The 12,475-nt window shown below is 37.5% G+C and overlaps 1 protein-coding gene across 4 annotated transcripts in view; it reads right to left on the bottom strand.

Moving 5' to 3' along the window:
* Window positions 1–12,475, bottom strand: part of SEC24B (SEC24 homolog B, COPII coat complex component) — a 100,749-nt gene that overhangs the window by 23,655 nt on the left and 64,619 nt on the right. For 2 of the 4 annotated variants that reach the window (XM_007999515.3, XM_007999518.3), the window contains 5 exons: window positions 11,028–11,209; window positions 7,118–7,220; window positions 5,122–5,248; window positions 3,352–3,461; window positions 595–707 (listed from right to left, as the gene is read on the bottom strand). In XM_007999515.3, coding sequence (XP_007997706.1) covers window positions 595–707; window positions 3,352–3,461; window positions 5,122–5,248; window positions 7,118–7,220; window positions 11,028–11,209 — 635 coding nt within the window. Of the gene's footprint in view, window positions 1–594; window positions 708–3,351; window positions 3,462–5,121; window positions 5,249–7,117; window positions 7,221–11,027; window positions 11,213–12,475 lie in introns of all 4 variants that reach the window. The other 2 variants (XM_007999514.3, XM_007999517.3) reach the window with 1 other exon arrangement.

Genomic DNA, 12,475 nt, shown 5'->3' with positions numbered 1-12,475 from the left:
ATCCATCTGTTGATAGATACTTAAAGTCTGATTATGTATCCTGGCTCTTGTGAATAATGCTACAATAAACATAGGAGTGCAGATATGTCTTCCACACACTGATTTTTCTTTGGATATGTTCCAAGTAGTGGGATTGCTGGATCATACAACAATTGTTTTAAATTTTCTGAGGGACCTTTATACTGTTTTCCATAACGGCTGTATTATTTTATATTCCCCGAAGTGTAGTTGCCCTTTTCTCCACATCCTCATCAACATGTTATCTTTTGTCTTTTTGATAGTCTCATCCAGATTCCCGATACACAGGGTAACTCAAGATTTCTGGCCCCGTGTTCAGACTGGCTAAGTCAGACAGTTAGATAAGATCTAAATTCCTGACTAAATACTAGATTTTTATGATTCTATAATTCAGATACCAAGTCATAAATCATAACTGGAGTATCTAGATCCTTATTCTATGGTACATAAGTAGTACTCTTTTTAGTTGATAAATACAACCAAACCCAATCCCACAAACTGTGAACACTTCATATTTACATCCATTTATATATATAACATACACACATGTATAGTATGAATTAAAAGTATTCTTACTTGTCTAGATTTTCTAAGAGTGACTGGCACAAAATTGTCAAATATCCAGCTTCCACTGCATTATGAGACACATCTAAAACAAACAAGTAAACTGCAGGTTGAGGAGGACGCAGCTGAAAGGAATAAAAATAAAGTAATTTATTGGGTATTTATTCTTTTTATTCTTTATATATAATTTATTCTTTTATATATTCTTTTTATATATCACTATTACTACTGGATATTTACTGAATATATTAATACAAAAAATACACAAATAGGATTGCTATTTTGTAATATGTGCTCATGAAAATGATACGCTTTTAATTTTTTTTTCTATTCAGTTGGTTGTGGACTAAGCATGACAAGGCAGTTGACACACAGCCACAGTTAAATAGATGGGTTGAATGTTTTTCTGATAAGGAGTGTTGGCTAAGCTCTCTAGATGTACATCCCTTCCCCTTTCCTAAATACAAAATTTAAACCCAACAACTTGCCATTAGTACCAGCTACTGGGTTACCTGGAGGTGACTGAATCCTAATGTTTAAGTGCTATGTGTAAAGGAAGTCCTTGTGATGGTATTGTAAATACTTTTTTTTTTCTTGGAGACAGAGTCTCACTATGTCATCCAGGCTGGAATGCAGCGGCATGATCTTGGCTCACTGCAATCTCTGCCTCCCAGGTTTAAGCGATTCTCCTGCCTCAGCCTCCTGAGTAGCTGGGACTACAGGCACATGCCACCACGCACAGCTAATTCTTGTATTTGGTAGAGACCGGGAAGTTTCCCTGTATTGGCCAGGCTGGTTGCGAACTCCTGATGTCAGCTGATCCACCCGCCTCAGCCTCCCAAAGTGCTGGGATTACAAGTGTGAGCCACCATGCCTGGCCTGTAAATACATTCTTTGAAAAGTCCTTATGGTTGATAATTGTTGAAGCTTGGTGATGGGCAAAGGATGGTTCACTATACTGTTTTCTTTGGAGTACGCTTGAAAACTGCTGTTATATAAAGTTGAAATAGGCCAGGTGCAGTGGCTCATGCCTGTAATCCCAGCACTTTTGGGAGGCCAAAGTAGGTAGACTGCTTGGGCCCAGGAGTTTGAGACCAGCCTGAGCAACATGGTAAAACCCTGTCTCTAGCATGGGTGACAGAGTGAAACTCTGTCTCAAGTAAAAATTAAATAAATAAATAAGTTAAAATAAAAGAATATATGAAATCTTTTCTGAAAAATATGCTAACCGGGCCGGGCGCGGTGGCTCACGCCTGTAATCCCAGCACTTTGGGAGGCTAAGGCAGGCAGATCATGAGGTCAGGAGATCGAGACCATCCTGGCTAACAAGGTGAAACTCTGTCTCTACTAAAAAATACAAAAAAATTAGCCGGGTAGGGTGGCGGGTGCCTGTAGTCCCAGCTACTCGGGAGGCTGAGGCAGGAGAATGGCGTGAACCCGGGAGGTGGAGCTTGCAGTGAGCCGGGATCATGCCCCTGCACTCCAGCCTGGGTGACAGAGCGAGACTCCATCTCAAAAATAAATAAATAAATAAATAATAAAAATATGCTAACCAAGGGCCATATGAATCATATGGCAAAACTTGAAAGATTATTTTTTGCTTTACCACTTCAATTAGATTAAGATTCCTAAGAACCCAGAATGGAGTGGGAAAATAATCATAAAGAAGGTAGAACTTGAGAGTAAAAGTGATCAAGAAAGTTTATTATAGTTAATACAGAAACAAACATGAAAATGGAAGTCAGGTGGGCATATGCCAAATCAGACACAAAAGAATACAAAAATTACAAAAATAAAGATGAATCAGGTGCCAAAAATTTAATGCACATCAGTTACTCCTTTTTACCAGCAGCAGTTTAAGTTTTGTAGACAAGGATTAGAGATGCAGCTACAGAAGATACAGTTTTTTGGGTTCGTTTGTTTTTGAGACGGAATCTTGCCCTGTTGCCCAGGCTGTGTGCCATGGCGCGATCTTGGCTCACTGCAACCTTCCCCTCCCATGGTCAAGCCATTATCTTGCCTCAGCCTCCCTAGTAACTGGGATTACAGTCGTGCGCCACCACGCCCAGCTAATTTTTGTATTTTAAGTAGAGACAGGGTTTCACCATGTTGGCCAGGCTGATCTTAAATTCCTGACCTCAGGTGACCAACCAGCTCAGCCTCCCAAAATGTTGGGATTACAGGCATAAGCCACCATGCCCAGCCAACACAGTTTTTATAAATATGTTAAAAAGAGAAGATATGATAAGATGAGCAAAACTTAGGGTCAATAATTTGTTTCTGAAGTGAAAAGAATGAGATCTTAGAGTTCATATAATTAAAGAACAGATAGAATTTCCTAATTGGAACAGAAGAAAAAATTAGAGAGAAGTCCATATCCACTTATCTTGATATCTGTACTTGGCGAAAAAAACTTACGTTTTGGGCAAAAACGTGCATTTCTCTGTTTTTAAAGTCTTAAATGTTAAATGGTAAAAGGTATACCTATATCCATTCCATGCAAGGAAATAAAAATGGCAACAAATCATAGATGCTAGTGCCCATCATCAGACAGACAGAACTAACATTTCTTACTCATAGAAAGCCTTCTAGGAGATCAAATAACCTTTAGAAATATTTTCTCTTTGTTAAATATAAACTTTCAGCATTAATTTGTTTTTAAAAATTATGAGTATAAACAATTTCAAAATCTCAATAAGAATTCACTTAACAGAAAATTACAAATGATCAATATGTGTTCCACAACAAATCTTAACACTGAATAGTTACCATGTAATCCGAAGAAGCAATGAACTCCACAGTTGAATTCTGAACTTCCGGTCGTTTATGAGGCTCTCCATAAGATCGGGTAAGGGGGTTATACATAAATTCTTCAGGAACTAGATAAGAGGTCCCAGTACAAATTTAGAGACACAATTTGTAACTAAACACATATACACACACCTAAATATAAGTATCTATTATCAATATTTACATGAGGTTTAGCAATAGTTCTGTGAACATTTAATGGTAAAAATCAATCCCTTAAGCTCTCCTTAAAACATAGATCGGGGCGATGGCTCACGCCTGTAATCCCAGCACTTTGGTAGGCCACGGCAGGCGGACCACGAGCTCAGGAGTTCGACACCAGCCTGACCAACGTGGTGAAACCCTGTCTCTACTAAAAAAAAACAAAAATTAGTCAGGTATAGTGGTGTGCGCCTGTAATCCCAGCTACTCAGGAGGCTGAGGCAGGAGAATCGCTTGAACCTGGGAGGCAGAGGTTGCAGTGAGCTGAGATTGCACCACTGCACTCCAGCCTAGGCGACAGAGTGAGATTCTGTCTCAGGAAAAAAAAAAAAAAAATCAGGGGGCCAGGCGTGGTGGCTCACACCTGTAATCCCAGCATTTTGGGAGGCCGAGGCGGGGGGCAGATCATGAGGTCAGGAATTCGGGACCAGCCTGGCCAATATGGTGAAACCCCATCTCTACTAAAAAATACAAAAATTATCCAGACGTGGTGGTGGACACCTGTAGTCCCAGCTACTCGGGAGGCTGAGGCAGAAGAATTGCTTGAACCCGGGAGGCGGAGCTTGCAGTGAGCCGAGATTGCGCCACTGCACTCCAACCTGGGTGACAGAGCGAGACTCCATCTCAAAAAAAAAAGATCAGGGTTGGGCGCAGTGGCTCATGTCTGTAATCCCAGCTCTCGGGAGACTGAAGCCTGAGGCGGATGGATCACATGAGCCCAGGAGTTCAGGACTAGCCTGGCCAACATAGTGGGAACCCATTTCTACTAAAAATACAAAAACTAGCCAGGAGTGGTGGTGCAAGCCTGTAGTCTCAGCTACTTGGGAGTGTGAGGCATGATTAGAACTTATAGCTTGAACCTGGAAAGCAGGGATTGCAGTGAGCCATACCACACGACTGCACTCCAGCCTAGGTGACAGAGCAAGACCCCATCTCGGGAAAAAAAAAAAAAAAAAAAAAAAAACCTAAAAAAAAAAATAAACAATAGATCAGAAGGATAAAAAAACTTATGTTCTGAAATCAGGTGAGAAAACCAGGATGCACGTAACCTTCCTTCTTAGACTTGTATCCTAGTTATTATATCAAATGACACGGAAAAAAATCAGACAGAGAAACAAAAATTTGAAAGCAACTTAGTAAGGGAACCAAAGAAATAAATAAAGGGAACAAGAGACAGACACATATACATGCATGCATCTAGATACACTGGCAAAGTTCTACCTGAGTTGAATGAATCAAACAGACAAATGTAAGACAATCTTACTGTCAGGGGCAAGCATAACTAAACCTGCATGAGTGTCACTGTTTCTATTTTTTTACTTTGTCCTCATTGTTACTCTCCTCATTGTCAATTATCCCTCGGTCAGCCAAAATGAAGAATCCCTAGTCCTTGCCTTAGCCTATATTCCCTCTACTAAAGATTGCATGAAAATTCTTTTTAAAGCAATGAAGAGAGAAACCAGTAAATGATAAAATGTCAAAAAAATGTTGAAAATAGGATTAAAACACATTTAAGAATCTAAAACTCACCATCATTAACTCTATAGCACAAATTGCATTTCCATCTACGTTGATCAATGAAGGATACAAAGGGGTTAATGTATGTTCGACAGGATCGGCACCTCACAATGGTATTTGATGTTATCACTGGTAATTGCTAGGAAATAAAATAAAGAAGTTGTAGCAGAAAAAGGCACCCCAAGGAAAAAGAGAATGTATACTGCTCTGTTCCATATATAGAACATAAACCTTAACTTGAACCTGGAAAGCAGAGATTGCAGTGGTTTTTTTGTGGTTTTATATGGAAGCATATTAACAAAATCCAGGGACATGCTGAGCAACACACATAGCCATCAAGTTTTCTCCCTCTTGTCACAAATCATAACACTAAAATAAAGTCATACCAAACATTGGCCAAGAAAATAATGTAAATGAGATCTTATCAGCTGACCTTTAGAAATAACAGTGAGAGAGAAATATACCATATACAAATACCTTTGTCTTTGTTGACTGCACCTGGTACTAGACTATTAGGCACTGCTCATTAGACTGCCACAGCAATTTCTGACAGAAGCTGAGGCCAGAAGCAGTCAAACACAATGTGCCCTTTTAAAAAATTACATCTCTATGCTTAGTTTGGGAAAGGAGCTTTATATTCAAGTAGAAAATTTAGAAAATATGAAAAAAGATTAAGAGATCACATATTATTCTATGTCCCTGAATTAACCTGCTATCATTTTAGTATATTTCATTCTGTTTTTTGTTCTATCTGCACATGAACATTTTGATCTTTGTATTTAATTTTTTCACACGATTATTGTTATGCAAGTAACCACATTATCTGTTGTAAAAAAAAAAATCAGGAAATACAGTTAACTAAGAATGAGAAAATAAAAAATTACAGAATTCTACATCACAGAGGATGTCACTGTAAACAATTTAGTATATATGCTTCCAGAAGGTATTTGTATGATACTCATATTTACAGAAAAACTCTCACATATATATATGTGTGTGTGTGTGTGTGTATATATATATATATGAAATTAACTGTCTTGGTTTACAGATAAGGTTTTAAGAGTATCATAGGTGATTAAAAATATTTACTGAATAAATTCATGTACTTATTATATACTACAATTTTTTTATTTTCTATTCATTTTGATCTTTCCTATACTTCCTAGTAGGAAAATAAACTTCACAGGAAAGCTTTTTAACCTTTGTATCTCCAGCTTCCAACGTGAAGGTAGTCAATCAATATTTTTTGGATGAATGAGAGCAAAAGAAAACTCAGAACCAGTAAGAAGGGTAGTAAACAACAGTAGTAAAAAAAGTTTGACAGAGAAATGCAACTTATGAAGTACAAATAAAACAGCCCTGAATAAAATTATTTTTGAAGTTTTCAAAATTTAAGTTTTAAAACTTTAAAGGTTTAAAATTCCCTACTGTTACAAAGTTTTTCTTTTAATTAACAAATCTGTTTAATTTGTTAAGGAACAGACAGTTTTCCTGTCTAAGTGGACATCATTGTTGGTGTTTCCTTTGTGTTTAACAAAGAACTCCTAAAGTGTATCTGCCTTCCATGGCCATTCCACCTTCCAAAACTACTAATCTTTCAAAATCCAGGTCAGACTTCAGCACTTATAGAAAACTTTTGCTATTGTATCCACAGGGAATCACTTCTCATACTGTACTCACTACCTAAGTATCTCATAGAATTTGATTAATTACATGTATTAATTATCCTGCACTGTAATTATTTTTACATCTTTGTCCCCTGTTAGGTAAGAACTTTTTGGAGGCAACTTCAATGACTTGATCATCTCTGTACTAACAGTGCTTAGCTTAGAGCCTGTCACAAAGTAGGTGTTCAAAAAACATTTGCCAAGTTGAATGTTATGGAAATGATTATTTCTAACTTCAAATAAAAGAAGATAAAGAAAATTCTAAGGAAATATAAAATTTAAGTACCTTGTACATAAGCATACATGTCAGTACCCATAAATAATATAAAATGTTACTTTACCGTTAGGTCTCTGAAGGGATGTAACAACAATCCTAAAGGAAGCTTAGCTTTATTCAGTAAAGCCTGTGTCTGTGGAATATTTGTCAAAGTACACCGAAATGAACTGCAAAAAACATAAACAACATGAAGGATATTAGCTATCAGAGAAAAATACACTGAAGTAGATAAGATAATTAAGAGCATTTAAGGACACAAGTGAAAATCATTTGGGCATGTTGTTATAACTGTAAGCAAGAAGGTCCTGATTAATTAGGCATGTATGTAATATATGCCAAAAGATCTAAATTAAAGAGACAACACTTTCATGGTGGAAAAGTAGTACACATTCAGGGAAGACCAACTGCTCCATTATGATTAGCCTGGAAGAGATGAATAGGAGCACATAGAAAACATGAGTGAAAAGGCCTATTTCTTTAATTATTCTGTTCCTGCTTTACTGCCCCCTTTGCACCTGTCAAACTCCCACTCTTACTACAAGACTCATGAAGGTTATCGCTCGTAACCACCCTCACCCCTAACTCCCCAAGTTAGAAGGAATGACTTCTTTCTCTGTGCTCTGAGATATGTGTATGCTTCTATGATATCAATTAGTCTGATTTACTTTAATTGGTTGTTTTTCTTGTCTGTCTTCGCCACTTGAGATCAGAGATAATTTTGTCTTTGTATCACCCTAGCCCAGTTTCTCTCATTGAGAAAGCGCTTAAAACTTAGGAAGTTTTTTTTTTTTTGAGATGGAGTCTTGCTCTGTTGCCCAGGCTGGAGTGCAGTGGTGTGATCTCGGCTCACTGCAAGCTCCACCTCCCAGGTTCCCGCCGTTCTCCTGCTTCAGCCTCCCAAGTAGCTGGGACTACAGGCGCCCGCCACCACGCCCGGTTAATTATTTGTATTTTTAGCAGAGACAGGGTTTCACCGTGTTAGCCAGGATGGTCTCAATCTCCTGACCTTGTGATCGGCCTTCCAAAGTGCTAGGATTACAGGTGTGAGCCACTGCACCTGGCCAAATAACTCATGAAGTTTTAAGGTCCATAAACAAAGAATGAATAAAGGAGAGGCCAAAGAAGTAAAAAGCAGAAGTACTGAAAGCCAGGCAAGAAATTTTAAGAAGAGTCATTAATATCACGTACAGATATAGAGATATCTATTTATTCCAGCCTTAGTGTTGTTCCTTGAACACGAAAAGCTTGTTCCTGCTTCAGGACCTCCACATTTGCTATTCATGCAACTTGGAACCCTTTTATTCCCAGAGGAGTCATATGGCTTACTCTCTCACTTCATCCAGATCTCCACTCAAATGTTAAAAGTCTTTGGGTAAACCTGTCCAGATTCTTTTATTTACAAGAGTCACCCTCCACCCGTACTCCTTATTCTGATTTATTTTTCTTCACTGTAATACCCTGAACATTACATTATATATTTACTAGTTTGACTGTTCATAGAATGTAAGTTCTGTGATTCCATAGAGGTCAGGAACTGTGTTTTGTTTACAACTTTATCCCCAGCACATAGAAAACAGTGCTTTGCATTTAACTTACAAGGCATTCGATAAATATTTATTGAATTAATGATTTATCTTAGTATGTTGATACTATTATTATTCCTGTTTTACAGTTGACAAAACTGAGACTTTGAGAGGTTAAGTAAACTGTACAGTTTCATAGCCACTTAGGTCTGCTCAACTCTAAAGCCTCTACTCCTAATTATTTATTTTGATAAAAGAGACATTTTCGCAAAACACACATAACTGGGTAGAAAAATGTATGCCTTCCCCTTACCTATGGGTTCTCTTATACGTATGCAACATACTTTCTTTTTTTTTTTAATAATTTTTTATTTTTTGGAGACAGGGTCTCGCTCTGTCACCCAGACTGGAGTACAGTGGTGTGATCTCGGATCGCCACAACTTCCACCTCTTGGGCTCAAGGGATCCTCCTACTTCAGCCTCCAGAGTAGCTGGGACCACAGGTGCATGGCACTATGCTCAGCTAATTTTTTTGTTTTTTGGTAAAGAAGGGGTTTCACTATGTTGTCCAGGCTGGTCACAAACTCCTGGGCTCAAGTGATCCACCTGCCTTAGCTTCCCAAAGTGCTGGGATTATAGATGTGAGTTACTATGCATGGCCCATACACTACATTTACCTACGTAGGGGGTGCCTAACCTTTTATACTACAAGGTCATAATTTACAAACTTATCAACCTGATAGCAACTTATATTCAGAAGGATGGGCAGCTGTTTTCAACCTATAATCCATGATGCCCTATACTTTTATGGAAACGATCTTGGCAGTACCTGAGGCACTGATGGTATGTGGATGGTAGAGTACAGTAGAAGAAGAGGGGAAATTCTCAAAGCAGCTCCACCTCCTATTTTCTATATTGGAATTCTATATAATATTTTGGTTGAAAGAGTGGTTTGCAGCTTTTTTAAAAAAAGCTGGAAAACTACTGCTTTAAGAAAAGGGAAATAGGCTGGGCACGGTGGCTCACGCCTGTAATTCCAGCACTTTGGGAGGCCGAGGCAGGCGGATCTCCTGAGCTCGGGAGTTCAAGACCAGCCTGACCAACATGTCTCTACTAAAAATACAAAATTAGCTGGCTGTGGTGGCATATGCCTTTAATCCCAGGTACTCAGGAGACGAAGGCAGGAGAATCGCTTGAACCTGGGAGGCAGAGGTTGCAGTGAGCCGAGACGGTGTTATTGCACTCCAGCCTGGGCAACAAGAGCGAAACTCCATCTCAAAAATAAAAAAAGAAAGAAAAAAAGAAAAACAAAAAAAGAAAAGGGAAATATTGGCTCTAAACAATACTAATTCTCCTAACACAAGAAAGAAGACAATGTTGGCCAAGTGCGGTGGATCACGCCTATATTCCTAGCACTTTGGATTATAGGCGTGTCCAAAGGCCAAGGTGGGCAGGTCACCTGAAATCAGGAGTTCGAGAACAGCCTGCCCAACATGGCGAAACCCCATCTCTACTAAAAATACAAAAATTAGGCATCATGGTGCACACCTGTAATCTCAGCTACTTGGTGGCTGAGGCATGAGAATCACTTGAACCTGGGAGGCAGAGGTTGCAGTCAGCCAAGATTGGGCCACTGCACTCCAGCCTGGGTAACAGAATGAGACCCCATCAAACAAACAAACAACAACAACAACAAGAAATGTTGTTCTGTGAATCAGTGTTTACTTTATGAGGAGGAGAAATTCCAGGAGCAGGAGGATGTCTTCTAAAAAAAAAAAAAAAAAAAAAAAAAAAACTAAGACCGGGGGATATCCTATTCATAGGATACAGAAGAACTAAAAGCATACAAGAACAAAGACATGAGGCACTGTGAAGTGAGTAACAGAGCTCATTCACACAAAGGTACACCAGGGCTTGGTGGCTGCCAGTGCAGTCTACCAGCTAAACTTCTCTATTAAAGGAAATCCGATCTAGATTCAGACTGGATTAGTAAGCCTGGGAGTCTACTGAGTGGGAAAAGAAAATTCTGAGATAAACCATTTATCTAAACCTGTTCTTGAGATTACGTAAGTGAGGTCTATGTTCTTTTCAAGCAAAGCCTGAAATTTTAAATATTTGTCCTTATTTAAAAGATTGATTATTATTATTGAAAAGTGAGGAAAAAGACTTACGAAATAATAAATATAGTTAGATTTGGGTTCCTGAAACCCTTCATTCAAATAGAAATAATTTCCCTAACATTAGGTGATGGGGGAAGGGACTGGATTGAGACAGAGATGGGAACAAAAACAGATTATCTAAATCAAATTTTACATCTATACAAACTAAAATAGAAAAGTCAACATTAACAAAACTTCCAGCCGAAGAAATAACATACTACTTTTACTATTTTTGAAAGTCACACAATGTTTTCATCACTTAAGAAAGATTATAAAATAAATAAATACCTACTCTGGGCTACAGTTTAATTTTTTGAGGTCTGCATTCAAGTTAGGTACAGGAGCCCAAACAGGAGTCATGGGTAAAATATTCCTCTCCTGAGTGAGGTTTACAGGTCTCAGGCTTTCTGGTTGTGGAGAACTCTGAAGACTCAATCCTCCTAGACTGGAGGACAGCTGGTTTACACCAGGATACTGCTGAAAGAGCAATTCAAAACAAAAGAACAATAAAACATAAATAAATATTCTTATACTATATATACTACACATCTCAACATAAAGAAAAAGCAAAAAGGTAAGAAAATTTAAATCTGGCTTGGTAACAGAATGACTTAGTATGCAGTCAATCTTAAAGCACACTTGAAAAAAACTCAAAGCAAAAATACTGAATAAATTTGAAACTTATTAGCAAGGTTAACCCTCGTAATGAAATTTCAGCAACAATGCTTTTCAACATTAGCAATTTGGTTTCCCTGAATACAGTTTATACTTGAAAAACAGAATAAATGCCCCAATAGTCTCAAGGTTCCCCTCCCCCACCCCCAATTATCAAGTTTCACAATGAGTTGATACTACAGAAATGTACAATGGTGTTCAACAGGTTTTGCCTTATTTTTTTGTTTCCTATATTTTTACTATTATCATGAATTCATGGCTTTTTGTTAACTCAAACTGATGTAATGAATTATAGTCATTATTCTTCCAGTGAAAGCCCTTTCAAGATGGCCCCAGTACCCTTTTATATGAACCTAACTAGCCTTTGTTAGTTTCCCTTTCTTACACAATATTTTATACTCTTTTACTTCAAACCTAGAATTGTTTGTCTAAAAAGGAATCTTGGCTCCTTTTCAGTAGAGATGATATCTAAAAACCATAATCTGGATTACAAAGGTGCTTATTACTAGTGTGCTGTTATTACTTCCAGATACTTGCAATAGGTAAAGATGGAAAATATAGAGGTTAAAGTAGAAGCAAATAATGAATTCATGTTGACAGTTCTAATTCAAATTTAAGATGATGGGGTTTTTACTTAGGTTCTTTGATTTTATACTGGTATCTCTGTTCTCTTTTGCTACAAATCTTGATTTCAGCATTATTTTATCCTATAATATACATTTATAACACTATCATGTCAGATTATTAAATTTTTCATAGTTCTTTTTGTCCTTACATTATATCCCACTGAGATGGATAAAATACTAGGTTTTAAGATCAGCTTGAACAGTACTTTTCCTGACATTAGAATGTATCCAACTTGATAAACAGGTTTTTTAAAATTTTTATTTTGTTTTTCATATTTAAGAATCATTTTTAACCTTTTTGGTTTTTGAGTAAACATGACATTTACATAATTCTAATGTCAAAAAAATTATAATAAGGTAGTAATACAGTAAAGTATTCAGAGATATCTTATTTCACTCTTAGTCACCTCCGCCTATCATTAACTATTTTTATCAGCTT

The sequence above is a fragment of the Chlorocebus sabaeus genome, chromosome 7 (genome assembly GCF_047675955.1).
Source record: "Chlorocebus sabaeus isolate Y175 chromosome 7, mChlSab1.0.hap1, whole genome shotgun sequence".
Lineage (NCBI taxonomy): Eukaryota > Metazoa > Chordata > Mammalia > Primates > Cercopithecidae > Chlorocebus > Chlorocebus sabaeus.
Note: the sequence above shows the minus strand (reverse complement) of the source record. Positions and strands in the feature narration are given on the sequence as shown.